Genomic DNA, 24,301 nt, shown 5'->3' with positions numbered 1-24,301 from the left:
AGCCCGGATCCTGAGAGAAGCCCTTAGGGCTATGCTCACCTGGAGACTAGAGCTGTCTGCAGATTTCCGCAGGATGAAGATGAGGCTGTCTCTCTCTCTCCCCCTTCTCCTGCCCACCAGCTTTCTTTAAGAGGCTCCAGGGGAAAAACAGAAAGCAATAAAGCTGCATTGTAGAGCAATGACCCTCCACCTCTTTGTAACTTCCAGTAGATTGTCCCTGACTCTCCCTGTACAATTCTTTGCTATAACAAAAGACCCTAATTAGCTGATTGGAATTTCTAAAGCCCTATTCACCAACAGCTCAACTGTTACAGCTGAATGGATGGACCAGTTCAGTCAAGCAGCAACCGGTTTATTCCTTCCTCTGCTCAATTAGGCCTCTAGAATGTTCATGTTGGAAAGGAAGTTAATGATCAACTAATTAATCCCTCTCAATCTAAAAATGAGTACACTGAGGCTTAATGAAGTAAAATGGAACTTGAGTGAGGTCACACAGTCAGCAGCAAAGCTGCAGCAGAAGGCATTTGGGTTTTACATGTTACTACCACAGAATGTAATTGGTTTATTTAAATTCTTTTAGTTGTATTTTTTAAGTCTATTTAAGATAAAGAATCACACTGAAATGGTCCCTTTTCATACAACTATTTCTTGTTCTTTGATCTTGGGAAAATTACTTACCTTTTGGGATTTGGAAGGCATATCACAAAAGGGACTGATGAACATAAAAGCTAGTTATAATACAAATAACGAAATAAAAAGCAAATGCAATGAAAAGCCTATGGCACGGTGGTGGAGTGACCAGCAATAATCTTCAAGGCCTCTGCCAAGACTCTACCTAATTTTCTACAAATAATTTTGTACCCAAAACGTTGTCTCTTACCCCCAAATGTATAAACTTTAGGCTCCACAAAACCTGGATTTGCCCTTTGAAAGGCAGCATGGTATAGTGGAAATTCTCTCGCGTCAGGCTGAATTAGGTTCAAATCCCCTCTGCCGTTTACTAGCTGGCTGACCTTGGAGAAGTTACTTACGATCTCTGTACGTCTATTTCCTCATCTATAAAATGCAGATAGTGAAATCAATTTCCTAAAGTTGTTGGAAAGGCTTAAGCAAGGTAATGTAGGAAAAGCTTTTGGCTTAATGTGTGGCCCACACCAAACCTGAAGTAAAGTGTGTCTTGTCTTATATTAGGAGGTTGTCTGATATAATGATTAAGAGCATGGGCTTTGGAACCCCATAAACCTACATTCAAATTCCTGCTTCATATTGTAATACTAATTTTGTTATCTTGGGCAACTTAGTCTTTCCAAGCCTTAGTTTTCTCCACTTTAAAATGGGGGTAATAACACTTAACTGACAGAGTTAAGATTAAATGAGATAGTATAATGTGCTTAGCAGAGTGACTGCTTTGGGCTGCAAGTAACAGCCAGAAAACATTCAAAATGGCTGAAAGCAGTGGCTTTCAAACTTCTTGGTACAACCCACAGTAAGACATAGATCTTAATACTGTTCCTTAGTGCATGTATCCACATTATCACAGAACTATTGTGGGACTCAAACTCAATAATGTATAGGACCAAGCTTCATACAGTGCTCTAAATGGGAAAATAGTGTGGTGGACCTGAATTCAGCCTTTCCCAATAAGCATGAACACCACTGGCATCTCAGTAGGCCATGTGGTTGTGCTTTTCCTCAATTCTCCATTTCATTTTGATTCACTGAGTTCCTTTTTTCCCACAGAGTGTGGAAGAGAAAAAGAAGACTTAAGTATATAAAAAACTACCTGAATGTACTCAATCTGATTCTGATCACACGTTGATTTTGAACTTAATATTACCTAACATATCTACATCCTGCTGCTGAAATAGTTCAATACCAAATTGTTCATTTGGGTCAAGGTTGGACCAGAGTATTATCTCTTCCACTTTTTGAAGAAAGGCACTATCCTACTTCTCCGATTATGGACCCATTAGTTTACTGAAGATTCTTTTTAAACAATAAGCCGGTTTCTTCTGTGATAAATTTCCTATGTGATGTAAGCTTTTGTTTCTCAAGCCAGTATTTTACATGAGGGATAAATGCACAGTAGAAATGATTATTCTATTACTGACCTTTCATCATTCTGTAGCAAATTCAATCAATAATAGCACAGGGTTGTAACTTTTAATAACATTCCTTGCCCTTTGATGAATTATGAGTTAAAGTATATGGGTTTGATAAACCTCTTCAGCTAATGATGCTTGTTTTGTAGGCTACAATTCATGTAGGGGGAAGTTTTGTGTACATTGCTTCAGTATAAGATCCTTGTTCACCTGAAGATGCTCCATTAAGACATCCATTGGTTTGTTACGAAATGCACAGTTGTTGATAACCTGATTGTGTCCATTTTATTTCCATTGCTCTTAGAGCTTCAACTAGCCTGGGCAGATTTGGTGGGCGAGGCGCAAGATGGTAAATAAAAGGACATCATGGTTACCTGACCATGCATTTTCTCTGTAGCAAAATAGCATTGGGGCAATCACTGGGGCATTTTAGAGACCATCTTTTATGGCTTGTCTAGTGGGTTGGGAGAAGCCCTTTTCTTGGTGGTGTTTGACGTTAATTGGCAGATATTGTGTGTAGGATGCTGACAGAGTCAGTCACTTTATCATATTTTAAACACATGCTCTTCCAATCCTTTCACTTTGGATGCACTGAACATTTTAATCATTCCTGGTAGTGTACACCCCAAGCTGAAAACTCCAGGAATTATGGCATCAACGTAAATGAAATCTCTTAAAATCAAACTCATAGCACTTGATTTTTTATTTCATGCCAATACACAATGGAAATTGTCATTTGAAAACCGTTTGTTTATGGCTATTAGGCCTAGTAATTAGATCTCTTGAAGCTTAGAACCCTGGAAGGCATTACATACCTCCTGCTTAGAACCTTCTGGTCCTGAGGGAATATTGACATATCACCCACCTGGTGCACCACTTATACATATTAGAATTCATAGCTAGGATCTCCTAACAAGTTGGACAATAAATGCGTGGAACACAAAAACAGGGGTATATTTAAATTGAATCTTAATTATATAAAGCCATTTTGGGATGAGCTGGAAGCATACCCTCTGTGTAAAGAATGGATAAACATCCTATTTTATACTGATAGGATTCTATGATGAACTAAATAGGCCTTGCTAAGCAACAGCTTCTCCTGTCCAACATACTTACAAGATAAAAGAAGACCTAAGATCACTTATTATCAATTGCAAATGCTAACTTAGGCAGAAGTCCTCCGATGTTCATTGACTCATATTCATCATCTCTGTATGGACTGAATAATTTAATTACTTAATGGTAGATTCCGTTTACTAGTTCAACTTAGTGGGTTCATCAGGAAGGTATATTACTTAATACTAAACAGACTATAGGTACAATATTGAAATGAATGAATGGCAATCCTGATGTGAAATTTTTCCATGCTAAGGTCATTGCATATAGTACTAGATTTTTTTTTTTATGGTCATGGAGATGAGGCAGTCATCTACATATTTTTCAGCACATAAGATATATACCATATAGGTAACTTTCCAGCTTTATGAGGGAAATTTTGGGGGAAAAAATTTAAGAACTCTTCACCACACATGATTTATAGGTTTAAAGTTCTCTAATGTTTTAAAAGCATTTAAAGTCTCTCTAAAGTTCTCTAACATGTAAAAAACAGAGTCTCTTTAAATATTTTTTACATACAGAAAACCATTTTGTTCATATAAGAACTGCATATTGGTGTTAGGCCAGGAGTTGTGGCTCCCATCTGTAATCCCAGCACTTTGGGAGGCTGAGATGGGCAGATCACCTGAGGTCGGGAGTTCGACTAGCCTGCCAACATAGTGAAACCCCGTCTCTACTAAAAAATTAGCCTGGCGTGGTGGCGGGTGCCTGTAATCCCAGCTACTCGGGAGGCTGAGGCAGAAGAATCGCTTGAACCCGGGAGGCGGAGGTTGCAGTGAGCCGAGATTGCGCCATTGCACTCCAGCCTGGGTGACAGAGTGAGACTCTGTTTCAAAAAACAAACAAACCAACCCTGTATATTGGAGGTAAAATGAAATGAGAACTTCCTTCTATTTTACATCTTTTTGAGTTGACCACAGTATAGGCACACTGGAGGCACAATAGCTTTTGTAATGTTTAGGCATGAGATGTGGGTGCATTGATTTTACTAAGAGGTTGTGAACTCTCCAGTTTCTCAAAGCATATGAATCTGTCCAAATAAGTAACACCAAATATCTGTGTTTAGGGAAGTTGAACAGAATTACAACATTGAATTGTGGCATGTCATCTTTAATCAAAAGCCTGATTAAGAAAAACAGGCACAGAGGATTGCTGGAAGGATATGTAGTCTACTCATTCCTTTAAACTTTTAGCTTTGATGATTGTATCTTTCTAGACCAAAAGAGAGAGTCACTCCTTGGACCATGCTCCTTCAGCTCCTTGCTGACCTGCATTTCTCACCGTACAGTTTAACTCTAGGCCCCTATTGAAAGATCCATAAAAGGAAATTGTCCACAACTTGCTGTATATGTATTGTGTGAAGGTTTTGAGAATTTAAATATTTCTGAATACATAACTTCTACTTCCTAGAATTTTTAAGAATTTATGCCAGAAAAAGTGTTTCTCCTAACTTTACTTTTTAAAATAAAAATTGCATATTTTTAAGGTGTACAAATGGATGTTTTAATATAGTGAACTGCAGTCAAGCTAATTAACCTATATATTCTTCAGTCACCATTATGTATATGGTGAGAACATTAAAATATATTCTCTTAGTAAATTTCAAGTATACATTATTAACTATAGTACCCATGCTGTACATTTGATCTTTAGAACTTATGTATCCTGTATTACTGAAACTTCATACCCTTTGATAAACACGTCCGCATTTCTCCTTGCCCTCCTGCCCCTCATAACTACCACTTTCTTAGATTCCACATATGAGATCATGCAGAGTTTTTCTTCTGTATCTGCTTATTTCACTTAGCATAATGTCCTCCAAGTTCATCCATGCCATTCCAAGTGATGTTATTTTCTTCTTTCTAAAGGCTGAAGAGTATTCCATTGTATGTGTGTGTATAAAACAATTTATTGGCCAGGCTCAGCACTTTGGGAGGCTGAGGTGGGAGGATCGCTTGAGCCCAAGAGTTAAAGACCAGCCTGGGCAACATAGTGAAAACTTGTCTCTAAAAAAAAAAAAAAAAAAAAAAAATTTTAAAATCAGCTGGGCTGGTGGCACATACCTGTAGTCCCAACTACTCGGGAGGCTGAGGTGGGAGTATTGCCTGAGCCTGAGAGGTCAAGGCTGCAGTGAGCTGTGATCATGCCATTGCACTCTAGCCTGGGCAACAGAGCGAGACTCTGTCTCTAAACAAAACAACACAACAATTTCTTTATCCATTCATACATTCATGGACACTTCAGTTGTTTCCATTATCTTGGCTATTGTGCATAATACTGCAATGAACATGAGAGTGCAGATATCTCTTCAAGATATTTTTTTCCTTTGGCTATACTGTCAGAAGTGGGAGTGCTGGATTATATGTTCGTTCTATTTTTAATGTTTGAGGAACCTTCATATTGTATTCCATATGGCTGTACCAATTTACGTTCCCCCAACAGGCATGTAAGTGCTCCCTTTTCTCCATATCCTTGCCAGCACTTATCTTCAGGTGTGAGATGACACCTCATTGTGGTTTTGATTTGCATTTCCCTGATGATTAATGATGTTGAGTACATTTTCATATGCTTATTGGCCATCTACATGTCTTCTTTGGGAAAATACCTATTCAAGTCCTTTGCCTATTTTTAATGTTGTTGTTGTTTGCTCTTGAGTTATATGAGTTCTTTATACATTTTGGATATTAACCCATTATCAGATATACAGTTTACAAACATTTCCTAAGTCCATAGATTGCTTTTGCACTTTGTCTACTATTTCCTTTGCTGTGCAGAAGCTTTTTAGTGTCATATAATCCCACTTTATTTTTGCTTTTGTTGCCTGTGCTTTTGGTGTCATATCCAAAAAAGTCATTGATAAGACCAATGCCAAGGAGATTTCTTCCTGTTTTCTTCTAGGAGTTTTAGAGTTTCATGTCTTATAATGTCTTTAATCTATTTTGAGTTGATTTGTGTGTAAGTTGTAAGATAAGGGTCCAATTTCATTGTTTTGCAAGTGGATATACAGTTTTCCCAAAAAAATTTGCTGAAGAGACTGTCCTTTTCCCATTGTATATTTCTGGCACACATGTCAAAAATTGCCATACATGTGTGGGTTTATTTCTGGACTCTATTCTGTTCTACTGGTCTGTTTTTATACCAATACCATGCTGTTTTGATTACTATAACTTTATAATGTAATTTGAAATCAGGAAGTGTGGTGCTTCCAGTTTTGTTCTTTTTCGTCAAGATTGCTTTGGCTTTTCAGGGTCTTTTGTGGTTCCATACAAATGTTAGGATTGTTTTTCATATTTCTGTGGGTAATACAATTTAAAAATTTTGATAAGGATTATACTGAATTTGTAGATTGCTCTGCATAGGTGGGAATTAAGGTAGTACGGTGGGTAGGAAGCTCTAGTCCACATCTGTGTATTCTAGCAATTATATAGGCCCTTGTGGTGATTTTTATGTACTAACTTTATCCTTCCATTCATCTTGTAAGCCAGTTCTTATTGTCCCTGCATCCTAATTTCTTTATGCATTTTTACATCTCTATCCTATTGTATGAATGCATGCAAACTACCTCAAATGCCATCAGGGTGAATATGAAAATATGGGTGGAAATTTAATACAGACATTAAATGATATTTATAACTACGTTTAAATACAGATTAAATGATATAACAATTATGACAAGGCAGTTATAAATAACTTTTTTCCTTAGTAATATATATTTGCTTTCTTTTTTTTTCTTTTTTTTTTTTTTGAGACAGAGTCTCGCTGTCACCCAGGCTGGAGTGCAGTGGCGCGACCTCACTGCAGGCTGCTCACTGCTCACTGCTCACTGCAGGCTCCACCCCCCGGGGTTCACGCCATTCTCCTGCCTCAGCCTCCCAAGTAGCTGGGACTACAGGCGCCCGCCACCTCGCCCGGCTAATTTTTTGTATTTTTTAGTAGAGACGGGGTTTCACCATGTTAACCAGGATGGTCTCGATCTCCTGACCTCGTGATCTGCCTGCCTCGGCCTCCCAAAGTGCTGGGATTACAGGCATGAGCCACCGCACCTGGTCAATTTGCTTTCTAAAGTACATTAAAGAGCTGCCATATCTAGGGTTAGCTAGGAAAAATCAATGGCACCATCCTGGGAGTCCACACCTCTGAAAGATTTTTGATTAGTCTCCATGTTGCAAAGTCCTCCAGTTATTCAGGTACATTTTATCCTCTTAGTAGAAGATGAAGGTCTTGTCTTTTCACCCACAAGTTGTGCAGAAGAGTGTAAAGAACATGCTCTGAATGTCAGGAAACGAGGATCCTGGGAGTTTAGCTCTGCAAGTAGTCCTGTAAAGGGCCTTGGACAAGTCATTCAACCACTCTGAGCCTCAGGGACTAACAGCATTAAAATGAACGAAGTGGTTGGAAGGAATTATTCTCTCTTGTCCCCTATAGCCCTATAGGGGTTTTAATTCAAAGACCATCTGTCTACATGGAGTAGAAATGTTTGCCTTTCATTCTCTCCTCATGCTAATTTAAGTTACTTGTCAAACCCAATTCTCTGTACCGGATGCATGATGCCTCCTTACTCTGCCTCTAGGGCACTTTCACTAGTTAACTCTTACTAGGCATTTTATGAAAGTGCTAAATGCCATTGCAGTAATGCAGATGATATCTAAAGGAGGAAAGAAACAATGCAAAACAATCTCGTTGTGCAATACACTTTTATTTTCCTTTTACCTTTGCAGTCATCTTTGAGTAATCGTTGTGTAAACAATAGAATGGAATGAAATTACATTAAATTGTATGCAAATGGCTCTAGAACACCTTAACAATTATGACAAGGCAATTATAAATAACTTTTTTTCCTTAGTAATATATATTTGCTTTTTAAAGTACATTAAAGAGCTGCCATATCTAGGGTTAGCTAGGAAAGAGCAATGGTACCATCCTGGGAGCTCACCTCCCTGAAAGATTAGACTCCAATTTTCAAAATCCTAAGGTTTACTAGTTCCATAATATACAGTCAAGCAGAGGGCTACTTGGGTTGAAAGTATTTATTCTTGAACCTTAACAGCATTTTGCCTTTTAGTCATTGCACAAAACCCTTCCAATTTTCACTCCACCTGGGTATTCTGCAAAATTTCAAGTAAAACTCAGATTCTGATATTTTCAAGTTTATCACCTTTAGAATAACAAATCCTATCACTTAAGGAGAGCCAAATCAGAGATGGGTATATAGTTAGCAATCTAACAGAAAGGCAACATTTTACATAGCATTCTAAACGGTCCAATGAAGTAAAACTTAACATATGCCACCTTATATAGAGGAAATTTTAGATCTGAGACTATTCCAGAGTAAAGCAGCCTCAGGCACATTCTTAATGTGAAAGTTTGCAAGGCACCTCCCTCTCCCAAGAGACAGTCAGATTGTAAATTGGTTTTTAGGCAAACAGACTAAAAGAATAAGCATCCAAATTCCTAATTCAGTCATTTCAAAATTTAGAAGTTACAAATACTCCAAAGATAGACCCAAAACTTTTTGTTTAAATAACGAGATAAACTGCAAGAAGCATACAATCAAAACCCTTTTTTTCTTATAGCTAAGGTGTGTAATGCATAAATATATGAAAAATAAAATTCACAGTCAGTTTTAAAACTAGAATTCAAGTTTGGCTAATAAATCTTAATTTTATAAGTATATTAATTTCTAAATACAACATAAAAGAGGCAGTATTGTCAGATGTACAATTAAAGTATTATAACAGAAATAACGACAATGAAAGGAGAAATAGGCTTCTGGATAGAAAATTCCTTTTGTTGCCAATAAATAAGACCACCTGAGTGTATTTCAGATTCTTTTCACTTAAGGGATATCCAAATTGATTGCTAAGAATATTAAATAGCTTTTGGAAAAATTAGCAACAGTCGTGCAGCTGTGGCATTTGCTTGTTCTTGTACTGTGGATTGCTAGAGAATAAAGCAGAACTCGGAGTGTTTTAAGTTTTAAAAAATTATTTTTTTATCCCATTTTGTTGAAGCCGGCCTCTTCACAATCTTCTGATTTTGCTAGGAAATGGGAGTGAGGGGGTGGGAGGAAATGGGCAGAAAGAGGGAGGGTTGAAGGGAGTAGGGGTGGGGGTGGGACATGACAGATCAGGGTGATATCAAGGGACATACATCAGCTGACACTCAACTGAGCAAACCCAATCAGCTTCACTTCATCAGGAATCTCCGACCCATCACAGCCAGAAGCCTGAAAAGGGAAAAAGAAAGCCTCAATGCTGGTTTGCTGCTGCTGCTGGTTGTTAAAGTCTTGTTCCTATGATGGCAGATCTAAGCAAAGGCACAGTTGGTATGGGACCATGTGTCCCATTTCTTCCAGAAGAGAGATGCCAGCCACTCTCTTGAATGACTACAGGAAGCTAAGTGTTGTCAGCACTGTGGCCATCATGCTATGAAGTACAGAACAGAGGTGGGAAGGGATTTGTTATCCATTAAAATACCACGCCCAGGCTGGAAGCTTTGGAACAGTCAGTGAAACACCACTGCTAAGAAACCACAAACAAATTTTTCAAAAACTAAATAAAATTATTTTAAATATACTTTCTAACTAAGTCACCTTAGTAATCATTCTGAAAACAACATGAAAATAAGCAGAAGAGATCTAACAGGTCACTCAGGAGTAATTTAGTTTTTACCAAACTCATTTCTTCTATAAAACTTGCCAGAAAAAAGTCATCACCAAGTACTGCGATGGGCTCATTAGAGAGAACTGCTATATAAATACCAGTGAATAAGTTTTACAGGGAAAGGTATTATAACAATTCTTTTCTATAAAAGAATTTTGTTTGTAATATTTTCAGACATATTAATTGCCTAAAATTGGCCAAAATTATGGTGTGTCAAATACTTTATTTTTCTTACTTCAAAATCAGAAAGAATTGGAAAGAAGCCATTGCCCTGGCCAGGTGTGGTGGCTCACACCTGTAATCCCAGCACTTTGGGAGGCTGAGGCAGGTGGATCATGAGGTCAGGAGATCGAGACCATCCTGGCCAACATGGTGAAACCCTGTCTCTACTAAAATACAAAAAATTAGCCAGGCTTGGTGGCACACACCTGTAGTGCCAGCTACTCGGGAGGCTGAGGGCTGAGGCAGGGGAATCACTTGAACCCGGGAGGCAGAGGTTGCAGTGAGCCGAGATCGCGCCACTGCACTGCAGCCTGGTGACAGAGCGAGACTCAATCTCACAAAAAAAAAAAAAGAAGAAGCCATTTCCCTTCAAACCTCTCACTGGTCCTAATTAATAAGTTATTTCATTTTCCTTGTGACCTCTCCCCCTTGCTTGCTTTTAGACACACATGCACACACTCACTCACTCTCTCTCTCTCCCCACCCCCACCTCAGATCACCATTCTAAGCTGCCTCTCATCCTATAGTACATAAATCAGAATTGGACATTACATAAGAACAACAAGGAGGGGAGAAAAAAGTATGATGAATGACTGGGAATGGGCAATTAATTACCAAAGGATCATACAACCCTTTTCAGAGCCTAATTCCTGCTAAATTATTGTCACAACAATTAGTTTCCCATGGAAAAGTGCCCTTTCCAATCACCACAATTAACCTGCTTAGCACTGCTTGTATACATTTAGAATATGTACTGTACTGCTTTTTTAACTGTACTGTTCATAGTGTACTGTTTTTTGAACTGTCTGTTCAAAAAAACAGTACAGAAAACCAGCATCAACTCTAGCATTTTCTATTAAATAAGCAGCTAACTATAATGTTTGTACCTTGAATATTTTCAAATGATTATCTTTAAAATAACATTCTATGTAAGTAGTTATGTTTATGTAAAAAAGTCACTAGCCTAAAGGATAAAAATATTAACCAGTATTTAAAGAAATGAATTTACTTTGTACCTATCCAGTGATATCTCTGGTTTCATTTGACAGATAAAGATATTCAGTGAAGTAAAACTGTCATTGTTTGTGTTGACGTGGGCAATGAGGTCTGAAATGCTCTTCTCCTTATCACTTTCAACAAAGTAGTACAGGCATAGAGGGAATTCTGGCTGAGGTATTTCTGGTGGTGTCACACTGACACTATAATATTCACCTTCCCTATCCATTTTCTCCTTGTGTTATCACTGTTTCTTTATCTACCTTACTAAATCATCCCTTCTCTCATGTGTAGCTCTTGTTAACATCATTTACTCAACCCACTGAATAATGGCAGACAATCTGTGTAATTAACAGGCAACTGACAAACACCCAAAGACAAATTACGGCTGCTGGTGGTGACAAAAAGGTCAGATTGCCAAATGTGAAGAACACCAATGTACTTCAAATCTTCATCAGAAATTTGGCAATGTGAATATCAGGAGGTTAAAATGACTAGAATAAAACTACAATATCCAATAGTGGTTGAACTGACTAGAAATGAGAATATTAAATCCTTTCTTGTGAAGAGTAATGGAAATGAGAACTTACTAGAGTAGGTGATAAACCAGTGGTTACGGTGAGAACATCACAGAAGGAGTCTTCACAAAGTCCCTACCCACCCTGGGTCCTCAGTGCCTCCCATAGCTACACTGAAATGTCTGTCTCCTGGCCAGGACCTTTGGCTGTGTTTGCTTCAAGGCGCTCAGCCCTCCTTCCTCTGCTACCTGGGCTCTCACTGCTGAGTCCAGGGCTCTCTCAGCCTGCAAAGCACAAATGAGGGTGATATGCAAATGACTCTGAAATTCAGAGAAAGGAACCAATGACCCTTCAAAACAGCAATGTTCAAACTTTGGGGTCTCAGGATCTCTTGATACTCTTTAAGAATTATTGAGGACTCCAAAAAGTGTCTGCTTATGTGGGTTATATTCGTTAGACTGACTGTCTTAGAAATTAAAACTGAGAGATTTAAAAAGTATTTTAAACATATTATTTGAAATTATGTCAAGATATTAAAGTAATAATACAAACAGTGCATTTAAAAACATAAAATAGGTTTACATAAGTTAATTATACTATCTTAAAACTAAAACATTTTAAAAATATTCCTTTACTAATTCATTAAACTTAACCATAATAAACTCATTACATACAAACATAAATAAAATCTTTATGGAAAATAACCATAGTTCCCCTACCCACTGCAAGAAAACTCAAAGAGTGGCCTGACTTTTACATTTCCTCTTTAATGTCTTGCTTAATAAAAGACAGCTGGATTCTTACACCTACTTCTGTATTCAATCTACTGTTTTATGCTGTCTTCCCTGAAGTACATGAAAAAAAAAAATCCAGCCTCATACAAATACGTATGAAAGAGGGAAGAGTATTTTGATAGCTTTCCCATAGTTGTAGATATCATTTATTACTGCACTAGAACTTGCCAAGTGGCAATTTCTTTAATTTTAGTTGCAATGTACACTCTGAAACCACAGTATTGAAGTTTTCATACCCCGTTACCTTAAAATCTATTGGTCTACCTTACACTTTGATGGATCTTTTACCCACGCATGACTTTAAGCATCACTGACTTATGCAGATCTTCTAAATGTTGACATGTTTCATTATACAATATGAACAATTCATTATACAATGTCAACAAATTATATTCATTAATATCACCCATCACCAATCTCATCAGAAAAGTCTTTAAGTACTGGGTTACTGTCAAGCTTACAGTAGCGATACGAGTTTTCCAAAATCCTATTTTTGCTTGAAAGCTTGAATTTATTATCAACAACAAATATTGTCTTATTTATTTATTTATTCATTTATATTTTTTGAGATAGAGTCTCGCTCTGTCACCCAGGCTGGAGTGCAGTGGTGTGATATCAGCTCACTGCAACCTCCGCCTCCCAGGTTCTAGCGATTCTCTTGCCTCAGCCTCCCGAGGAGGTGGGACTACAGGTGCCTGCCACCATGCCCAGCTTTTTTTTTTTTTTTTTTTTTGTATTTTTAGTAGAGATGAGGTTTCACCGTGTTAGCCAGGATGGTCTCGATCTCCTGACCTCGTGATCCACATGCCTCGGCCTCCCAGAGTGCTGGGATTACTGGCATGAGCCACCGTGCCTGGCCATCAGTTTTTTGTTTTTTTTTTTCAGTGTCAGTCTTACTTTCTTCAATTTGAAAAAAAAAATGTCTGCCAAATATCCGAGTCTGAATAACCACAATTTGTCAGCTATTCTTTCAAGTAAAAATGATGTTTCATGAAGAAAGAAAAAACATGTAGGTAAGCTCAAACCAAACAATCTCACAAGTGCTCTTCCTGGAGATTGTCAACGTACACCTGTATAATGAAGGAGGGAGTCCCACTTCACACCGAACACTCGAAAGATGTGTCTTGTAGCTGAAATTCAATAAAGTCAATAATGTTTCCTGCCTTGTTAGGAAAATTCTCAAGTGAAACTGGCTTTGCTTTTTTTACAGTGAGTGACAGTGCCTGGCACTGAGGAACACAGTGACTATTAGTGCAGTCTGATGTCGCTGCATGTGTGCTGACATTACCAGTTTTACCCACCATGGCTTTACACCAACGTCAACACAGTGGAAAAGGCAAGTCACAAAGAGTTTTGACATCCAGGATCCCCCAGAAGGGTCTCAGGGAAACTCAGAAGTTTCAGGCCCACGCTTTGTGAGCCTCAATTTCAAAGTGAAGGAGAAGTTCAGAACATGCTACCCCAAAATATGCCACTCTTCTATTTCATTGTTTTGCGTGAAAGACACTTTAAAAAACAGCAGCAGATGCAGGAAGGGCCCTCTGACTTTCCTAAAAGCAGGAGTTAAAACTCCCATGTGGAAGGTTTCCTCCCTGCACCTGGAAGAAGAAAGCTATTCTGATCACCAGAGGTGGGGAGCTGAAGCCCCTGACAGACATCTACACAAACAAACCTTGTTAAACTCATTCTCGTGTTTCTAGTCACTTCTCCACAATGAACCCTTGTCCCAGCCCCCACTGCCTTGCCCCCTTTCATCATTTACTGCTTCGTCCAACTCAATATATGTGCTAAATTCTAACAGCTTCTTTGGGTCTTCATTTCTTTAACAAGGCCTCTCATGTCATGTAAAACTTAGATTAAATAAATATGTATGCTTTTCTCCTGTTAATCTGTTTTATGTCAGTTTACTTCCAGGCCCAGCCAAAAACCCTAAGAAGGCAGAGATAACAGTTTGCCTCCCCTACCAAAGGAAAATGTATACATTATCAGGGACCTAGTGTGACAGTGTATGACATCATGCATGCTCTTACTCAGGGTGTATTCTGATTCCTGAACACCCATCTCCTCACCCCTCCTGCCATGACAGCAGGTGTGGCCTGCACCCCATGTAGGAGGTGAAGTTATGCTTACCTGGCGTCACTGAAAAGGAATGCCTCCACCCCAAATGCGGGTGCACTTTGGAATCACTAGGAGAGTCTGAGGTGCCCCCCGCCCCCGCCCATAGAGTCTGAGAACCACTGGTCTATCCCAGTGCTTCCCAGTGTGAAACTACAAGTTTCCTTTAAAGCATTGGTTCTCAAACTTCAGCCTGCATCAGAATCACCTGGAGGGCTTGTTAAAACGGATTCCTGTGTCCCACCTCCCAAGAGATTCTCATTCCTTAGTACTGAGATGGGGTCTTAGAATTTACATTGTAATCCAGTTCCCAAGGGAAGCGGACATTGTCAGTCTGGGGGCCACATGTGGACAGCCACTCTTTCAGGCTGGGATTAGGAGGCACAGAGACGTGGACCTTCTGGAACTGGAAGTTTCCTTGAAGATCTTTGTCTCACTTTTCTACCCCTTCAGTAGGAGGAGAAGGTTAAAACTCTTAGGTAGTTTTTACCCCATTTCAGGCTTGACTTTACCTGCACTTGGCAAAATGTTGCCTTAGTCATACAGCCTCCAATTATGCAGAAGCTAAGAACCTCTAAAAATAAGTCCCTTTAGTCACTGTGAAAATGCTTATGAAATTTCTATCTGCAATACATATAATGCTATTAAACTTCAGTAACCAAAATCTATAATGCTTCTGTTAATGTGTACCAATTAGATGTTAATTACATGTTCTCAAAATCTGTATTCTATCTTCAAGGGGAAATTAAGTGTATCTTATTTCATGTTTTTTCTAATGCCATTTCAAAAATTCCACATTGAAAGCTGGAAGATTCACCTACTTACAAAACTGCCAAGTAGTCCATTCAAAAATGGCTTAAAAATAAAGAAATAAAGACCTGTCTCAAGGCTTACAACAATAAAACACTACTAATACATCAAACTCAAAGCACATAATAGTTGAGCTGAAATGCCCTCTATGCCTGAACCACTTTGTTAAAAGGGAAGAGAAGAATCTGACCTCCCAGCCCCTGGCCATACCAACAATGGAAATCCTACTTATTATCTTCCCTGTGGAATGCTTCTCAGGGTTTGCTGAACACTGGAACCACCACGAAGTCCTTTTAATATTCCCAAAGCCCAGGTTGCACCAAGAGCAATTAAATTAGAATATCTGTTGTAGGACCCAGACATTAGGTCCTACAACAGGACCCATTTCACATCTCGGGATCCCGAGGCTCTCCAGGGTTAATTTGCCCAGGATCACACAGTGGAAACTGCAGACTCACCCCTGGTCTAGACTCAAAGCCCATGCTCTCAACAACCATTCATTCCTGGAGGCAGACCCCTGCGGCCTTAGGCATTTAATTTTTTAAAGTGTCCCAGTGCTCCCGAGTGAAACCACTGTGCAGGGAGGTAAAGAACCACAGTATCATGACACTGCTGTTCTTTAGACAATTTTCAGGCCCCTGACGTTTTCCTTTACAAAGTAATGAAAGGCACTGAGATTAAAATAATGATAAACAGCTGAGAGATAAAGGGACCATGCGCGGCAGCAGCTTACGAGGAAAAACGCTGCTGAAATACTTTGATCTTTTATTCCTGAATAAAATAATCAAGTTGATGAATGAAGGTAAATACATTTGAATCTCTGCAGTTTATCGGGATGTTAGCGTCCTACACAAGATCAGGCCAAAAACCAGTTCAAATTAGCTCTGTCAAGTGGATCTCAAACCGGCTGGCAGCTGATAGCAACAAAGAAACCCTCCTGGGGCTTAATAAGGGCTGGACAGAAAGTTAAGTGACAGAAATAAGGTCCCTCCTGAGTTTGGTTTTCTTTAACATCTTTAACTATCTTTGGGGAGAATAAGCCATCAATTTCCATTTACTGTGAACACCACACTACTACATTTTCAAGCTGTAATGGGAAGGAAAACATACATGGACTTGTTTCCAAAACTCTGCTGTGCCTGACAGGCCACTATTACTCAATCTGCTGAAGGTACAAAGGAGATTCAGTCTCAGCCAATGTAGATTCAGTCCCAGCCAGTGTAAATGTACCCAGTCATCCAAAATGAGGAATCTACAAAATGACAGAAAACTGTACAACCCTAAGGCTGCAGGGGTCTGCCTCCAAGAATGAATGGCTGTTGAGAGCATGGGCTTTGAGGCTAGACCAGGGTTGAGTCTGCAGATTCCAGACTCAGGATCTGTGTGATCACTGTGGGATCCTGGGCAAATCAACCCCAGAGATCCCGAGGTTCCCGAGATGTGAAATGGGCTTGCTACCAGAGATAATGGTAAAGCAGGAGAGCTGGAGGAGTGGGGGCAGACCAGGCTTCATTAGCCAAGTCCTGGGTGTGCGGTTTACAATAGGGCAGTGGAGACACTGTGTCTACTACATTTTGGGATTGTAGGCAGATTACTCTGGCTACGGCCACAGGGTGGTAAAATGAGCCAAAAGCTGACAAATTGGTGGCAGGAAGATTAGTTTCTGAAGATGAGAGAATCCTGCTTGGGTGCAGGAAATGGAGATGTAGGGAAGAGGACAGAATCCAGAGAGAATTTAAGAAACATATAAGCTGATTAGGAGACGAGGGAGAGTTTTACATTATTCTTATGGTTTACCTAGAGATTGTACAGCGGCTGTTTTCACAAAATCTTTGGTAGTAAGAAAGGGCCAGGGCTACTGTTCCTCTTCCATAATAAAATGAGAAAAGTCCAGCATGAGAGTTTCAGACTCTTATCTCTGTTTGCATATTAGAAATTAGGAAAATGTTCTGAAGGCGGTATTAAAAAAATGAATAAAGGGACATACATTGGCTTGAAATGCTGACACAGGATGCCATTTTCTCATCAATATACTCTCATAAAAAAAAACACACACACACACACACACACATTAAGAGGTGACAGTGTCATCCCAAACCAGAAGAGGGATTTTCCTATTTGTTAACCTAGCACTCTACATCTGAATAAAATGTTACTTTTTTATCAAAGCAAAAAGAATTCCTTCAGATATATCTTTTCTGTGAAAATCTTTGTGTTTTTCTTTAATCACATAGCCTAGCTATCTAAAATTAGATGGGAAGCAAGACCCAGGAAGTTAATTAGCACCAGGCTCACATTTACTGTAACTAATCATTTAGCATTTTTGGTCATCCACATTTTCCGTTTAATTTCACAAATATAAAAAAGATCATCAATATATGTTGTGCACAGCAAAGTGTTGGTCATCTAGATCTAAAATTGCTTCTGGGATTCTGACCAGCCTTTGATAAAATTAACTTACGATTTTTAAAATGTACCTTAATGTACTGTTTGCTAAAATTTTTTGGAAAATGGTCACTTTTGACTATCTGGACTTCTCTCCATTTCTGACCACCACCATCTTGGTCTCACAGTGACCCCAAAATGTCCAGTACTCTGTATCTCTGTGGCCACCTAGTACTTAAGTTTAAAATCTACTAGTGCAGAATAACTGTTGAAATATCTCCTTTCTACACAAATCTGTTACTGTGATTTGAAATGTGGAAGTAAATTGTTGTGTCTTTGTTCACCAGCCTTTGGTGAGTTATTCTACAATTGCTTCCAATTACCTAAACCATTTCTACAACAATCAGCCTCTATTTTTAAAAGTTAGAACCACTTGGCTTTTGTCTTAGGAAAGCTTTATTAAGAGTGTTGCTTTGAATTCAGTGTAATTTTGTCTTCATGGTCAAGTTGCAATACAAACCACAAGCAAAATGATCTAGGCTTCAAGATTCTCAAATGGCCACTCTTAGTCAAAGGCGTGATGATAAAAGAAAAAGCTATGCTCATAGAAGAGGAAATTTCCAGTCACAATCAGAAAATGTTCCCTAATGTTGCAGAGTCAAATGTTTCCAAATGCAAAAACTGATTCTAAAAGAAAACAACAACAGCAAAATTACAGAGTCGGTTATTAAACTATATTATTATTCCCTGCTGGCACAGCATGGCAAAATATTACCTCCTTCTTTCCATAACTTTCCACTTACCAACTTAAATGTCAATGTTTTTAAAGCTTTGGGATCATCTACAATCTTCTGTAAATTAGCAGCCACTGTAAAATACAAACATAGAGAGAAAGTGTCCAAATGATTTCCAATAACACTGGATTTTCACATCAATGACTCAGAAAATTTGACTAATGATGCAATAAACTGCAAAATCATTTTTCATAAACATTGCAAAGTCCATATAAATGACCAAATTATTCTCATACAGATATTTTCTACAATTGATATCATTTCAGCAATCTTGTATCTATGCACATCTGAATTAATCACTATATGTCAACTCTGCATTTCTTATAATAAAATCTGAAATTACTTTCTAATGGAAAGTAGAAATGATAGCAGCCCCCAGTGTTTCTGCCACTTGGCTTATCTAAATATTCATTACTAAGAAATTTCTTAGCCAGGAGAGGGCAGTACAAAACAAAGAGGAGAGGTAGTGGGGAGAGAAAAAAAAACAAAACCTTTCTCGGGAAACAGAAGGTCACAGCACATTTGAACCCCTGTCCCATAAATTCACTCAATTCTCTGAACCCATTTTTATCAAGGCAACAAAATACAGTGGATAACCTGTACAACTCAAGCGCATGTTTTAAGGCTTTCAGAGCACAATGATCTGTCAAACCAGGGAAGTGCCACCTTGAATAATACCCAAGTTCGCTGAACAGGGTCAAGCATTAGACTAGAGGCTGTCAGTTTGGAGCTCAGTGCTACAGGTACGTTTTCAGTATTAGCTGGATTCATTGGAGATCTGTCCTTGTTCTCCATGGTGTAATGATCTATCTGATACCCCAGTAGAGAAGTCAGCTTTTCCTGCTTACTCCACTGGCTCAGGGTACTGCTAATGAATAGAATTATCAAAAGGTAATGATGATGGAAACTTAAAACTTACTTTTTCCATATCCACACCTGAAGTATAAAGTCCTGAAAGTCAAATAAGGGCTATTGCTTAGGGAAGGAGAAGTTACTGCTGAAGAAATTATGGGAGAATGTCCTGTTTGTCATTTTTATTTTTTTATGTGTAAAATTATCTGCTGCTTCAGTAGTTAGGTATTGAAAAGTTATCTGAATTTAAAAAAAAATTTAAGATAAAATAGTACACATGTAAGTATTTTGAGAAAAGTGTTTCAAGTAGAAAATTTTTAAGTAGAAAATAGTAAGAAATCTGTGCAAATCTTAATTTTCTCTAAGGTCGACTGACAACAACCTAGATACATGGATTTTCTGCAGATTAGTTTATTTCATTTAATCCATCAGCTGCAGAGGAGAAAAAAGAAAAATTATGTACTCAATATGGCCTATTTCTCTTTATAAACCATAATTGCAAGCATCATTTTATCTTCATTTGTTGCCCTTTTAATACTTCCATTCTGAGTGATCTGCAGTTTCATTTTTACCAACACTCCTCCCATCCGCCTCCTCTTTTTCTCCTCTTTCTTTTGCCCACATAAGCAAGCACACACATATCAGGTACACCCCAGGGCACCAATTCCAAAATAGTTACCATCGCAAAGCTTCCTGTGGCCTTTCAACAGTTTTCTGAACATATTTTAGACACTAAAATCATCAAGTCATTTATGCAAGAAACATTGGCTCATGGAGTGCAAAGCTCTGCTGTAAAATCCTGTCCACCAAAGCCAGTATTTATGATGTCAGGGCATTCTGACTATATGCAAATTACGGCAAACGAACACAGTACCCATTTTCTTAAATACATAAAAGTGTTCTAATAGTTCCTCTGATTTGGGCTGATTTCATGAGTGGCCATAAATTCTTCGTATAAATTTCAGTCCTTTCATTAGAGTTTCTCGGTTAATGTGGATGATTTACTGTCTTGTTCTGGGTCATCTATTTCCAGTCTGCTCTCTAATGTTCAGTCAAAAGCGGAGCTCTAGCCTACACTAATTCACAACCCTCTCTCCGGCATACACGTATATATATACAAGGGCCAATTTCCAGGCAATGTGTCAAGCAACTTGGAGACTGAAGGGCAAGATGGAGCTGCCTGCATCTTAAACAATCATCCCAGAAACCATGCTCCTCAATTGTGAATCTCACACTTCTGGGACATTAAAAATGCAAATTCTGTCTTCAGCTCAAAGCAAAAATAGCAAAACTGGCCACTTACCTGATTACTTATCCCAGCTGCTAGGCTTATTTTCAATTTGGTTGATTCTAATTTGTTGTAAAGTGCTATAAAACACCTTCATTTAACTGACATCACGTAAAATTCAGGGTGATGCTAATTTCTTTTCCAGTAGCAATGCTCATTAAAAAGATGGGTGTCACTGTTTCCTCCCATCTCCTGACTGTGCACCTGGATTTCAAAAATAAAAACGCTCCTTACCTGGAACGTGAGCTGAGAAGGAAGGGCTGGGTAGGGCTGGCTGTTGCTTTAGAGCTGCCTGAGCCTGTGCTGAGAACACTGACCTTTGTGTTGTAAGACACTCGAGTTTCTGGAAAATGTGGGGCTTCTCAACCCTGCTTGCTCAGTAGCCACTGACTCATTTCAAATCCCTCTTGGTTTTCCCAAATAAAACTCATGCTGCTTGGTTTCTGCTGCAGACATTGTGCTATCTTCTTTGAACTAGTCCCTCCCTTCCCAGCCCACACTCTCTCTGTCATTTGGGCAAACAGGGACACCAATAATATGCACTGAGGCCCCCAGGGACTGTGGCCCTCAAGCCCTGTCACTAGGGCTTTACCAACACTCCTCCCACCTGCCTGTCCCTACAGGGTATCTTTCTGTGAACAATTAATTTTTTTTCTATTTTTTGGTTTCTCTGTATCATGCTTTAGGCTTGAATACCTGTCAGGGCTGGAAGTTTCTATTTACTTTTTTTTTGTTTTGGAGAACATTTGGCCTAAGGTATGGTAAGTATTGTTCTTTATGAAACTGTAATAATATCATTAACAGCCACACAGAAAAGACGCTGATGCTCCGTACTTCCCTGAATCTAAACAGAGAAGGAAATAAGATCATCCTGGGGGTAATCCACTGGAGGCAAGGCAGCAGAGCCGACACTTTTTTGGCAAACTAAGTCAGGCATTCTCCAGACACTGTTTTCTGTACGCATTCCTTGCACTATTCAAATTCTCCACATTTTTTAAAATACAATTTCAACTTTTATTTCAGATTCAGGGGTTCATATGCGGGCTTATTACCTAGGTGTACTGTGTGATGCTGAGGTTTGGGGTATGACTGATCCTGTTACCCAAGTACTGAGCATAGTACTCACTACTTTTTCAACCCTTGCCTCCCTCTCTTCTTCCCCCCTCAAGTAGGCCCTGGTGTCTGTTCCCTTCTTTGTATCCATGTGTACTCAACGTTTAGCTCTCACAAGTCAGAGCATGCGGTATTTGGTTTTCTATCCCCGTGTTAATTCACTTAGGATAACAGCCTCCAGCTGCATCCATGTCGCTGCAAATGTCAAGATTTCGTTCTGTTTCATGGCTGTGTGGTATTCCGTGCTGTATATGTACCACATTTTCTTTACCCAATCCACTGTTGACAGGCACCTGGGTTGATTAGATATCTTTGCTATTGTGGATAGTGCTGTCATGCACATACGCATGTGTGTGTCTTTTTGGTAGAACAATTTATTTTCTTTAGGATACACACCAAGTCATGGGATTGCTGGGTTAAATACTAGTTCCGTTTTAAGTTATTTGAGAAATTATTCACATTTTGACAGTTAGAAAAATAAGTTATATGACTATTTACAGTCTATGTCTATATTCTGAGTAATTAGTCAAAAGATACACTTTTTCCTGAGATACCAGCTTATTTCACAACAACCCCGTATTCTGGTAACAGTGAGTTAATTCACTTAATTCTAGCTGTTTCCAAACACAAGCTATGGGGAAAAGAGAACCAATGAACATGGAGTCTAATGTACTACTTCCAATAGTAAGAAATTTCTAACATTAGACAAAAGCATGGTCTTGGGTTACCTGACAAGGTGATGACTTCGAAATATTGTTTTATCCAAAGAGACACCCTGAATAGATTGATGCAGAAAGGCAGCATGAGATTGCAAAGAAAGAGACAATCCAAGCTCTAAGTAAGGAGAAAAGGAGATGGTACGAGGGTAGGTTTCTTATGGATACTGCTAGAACACTAATATAAAATTAAAATTTTATTTTAATTAGATTTCTTTGAAATACAGCCACACACACAGAAAACTTACTCAGTTTGGGACAAAATAAAAGATTCACCCCATTATTTTCCCTAAATCTCTAGGCTCTTATCTTCATGGGATGTACTGTAGCACAGTGTATAAGAACCTGAATTCCTGAGCCAGGGTGCTGGGGTTCAAATCCTCCTCCTGCTCACAGCTGTGTGACCTTCCTGAACGAAGTTCACTTAGCCTCCTCTTTGTGACCATGGATTGGTCATAATCCATGCATTGGATTTGTGGCCATGCATTGGTCATTGGTGAAATGAAGATACTAATGGTGCCTCACTGATAGGGTTTGTTTTGAGGATTAATTAACACACATAAAGTGCTTAGAATAATGCTTGATGTATAGCAAGTGGTTAATAAATTATTCCTCTCTGCCCTGGACAACTGCAATATCTCATCTGGTTTCCTTGCCTTCGGTCTTACCTCCTCCGAGCCCTCTTTCTCATACTCACCAGAGTTACTGGACAACCTAGACTGAGAATTGGAGTGTGTTACCTCCTTGAGCAATGCTGTTTAACTGTTCCCATCAACTTCGGGATAAAGTCCAAATTTTTAACATGGTCAATGAGACCCTCCATGGCCTGGCCTTGGCCAACCACTCCAGCTTATCTTCTGCCATTTCCTACCCTGAATCCTCCCAGCAAAGGTTCCGTAACTCCATTCTCCTCCAGCTCTCTACCCCTACTCTTATCATCGTGTACTGAAGTAATCTGTCACAGATCTGATTTCCCCGCTAGATTCAAACTCCGAAAACCCAGAAAAAATCTTACTCATCTCTGTAAAACATTCATCTTTGAAATATATCCACATATGCAGAAACTGATGACTTCTCACCACCTCCGCTGCTGCTCCCCAAGTGAGGCTACCACCAACTTGCCACTAGACTCGTCCAGTAGCCTGTGGTCTCACTGCTTCCACCCTGGTCCCTCAATGGCCTAGCCTTCACCCAGAGGGCAGGAGAGACTTCTAACATGTAGGCAGACCATGTTACTTATCTATTCAAAACCCTCTGTTGGCCTTCCAGCTCAGAGTAAAGCCATGGTCTCTACAGTGGTCTACCAAACCCATCTGATCAGGCCTCCCACTCCTTCTCTCCTCTTATCCCTCACCACTCTCTCCCTTGCTGCTCCTGCTCCAGCCACACAGCCTCCATGCTGACCCTGGAGCATTCCCGGCAGGGGCTCACCCAGAACCTCTGTACCTGCCATTCCCTCTCCCAGAAATGTTCTTCCTCCACAACTCCATGACTGCCTCCCTCCCTTTCTTTCAGTTTCTGCTCAAATGTCCGTGGCTACCCTACTAACACCCCCACCATCCCCTCACTCTCTCGTTACCCAGAATTTTTCTTTCTGATAGCACTTATCACCACCTGATGTGCTATATATTTATACATTATTTTTGGATGTGGCCCTTTACCAACTCCACATACCCAGAAAATGAGCTCCAATGAATACAGGAACTGTTTTGTTCACTACTATGTTCCCAGTGCCTGACACAGACGGATATCAATCTGTGTTGAATACATGAATAAATGGAAAAATGAATCTTTGTGATACAAGCGCCCAGCACAATG

General features: G+C 39.2%; 1 protein-coding gene across 2 annotated transcripts in view; it reads right to left on the bottom strand.

The window, feature by feature from the left end:
- Window positions 1-7,895: 7,895 nt before the first annotated feature.
- The window catches only part of STK39 (serine/threonine kinase 39), a 304,185-nt gene continuing 287,779 nt past the window's right edge, over window positions 7,896-24,301 (bottom strand). For both annotated transcript variants that reach the window (XM_032755476.2, XM_058441449.1), the window contains 2 exons: window positions 18,524-18,588; window positions 7,896-9,444 (listed from right to left, as the gene is read on the bottom strand). In XM_032755476.2, coding sequence (XP_032611367.1) covers window positions 9,370-9,444; window positions 18,524-18,588 — 140 coding nt within the window. In that variant the 3' untranslated portion in view covers window positions 7,896-9,369. The remainder of the gene's footprint in view (window positions 9,445-18,523; window positions 18,589-24,301) is intronic.

The sequence above is a fragment of the Hylobates moloch genome, unplaced genomic scaffold (assembly GCF_009828535.3).
Source record: "Hylobates moloch isolate HMO894 unplaced genomic scaffold, HMol_V3 SCAFFOLD_1, whole genome shotgun sequence".
Lineage (NCBI taxonomy): Eukaryota > Metazoa > Chordata > Mammalia > Primates > Hylobatidae > Hylobates > Hylobates moloch.
This window is presented reverse-complemented; position numbering and strand designations above follow the sequence as displayed.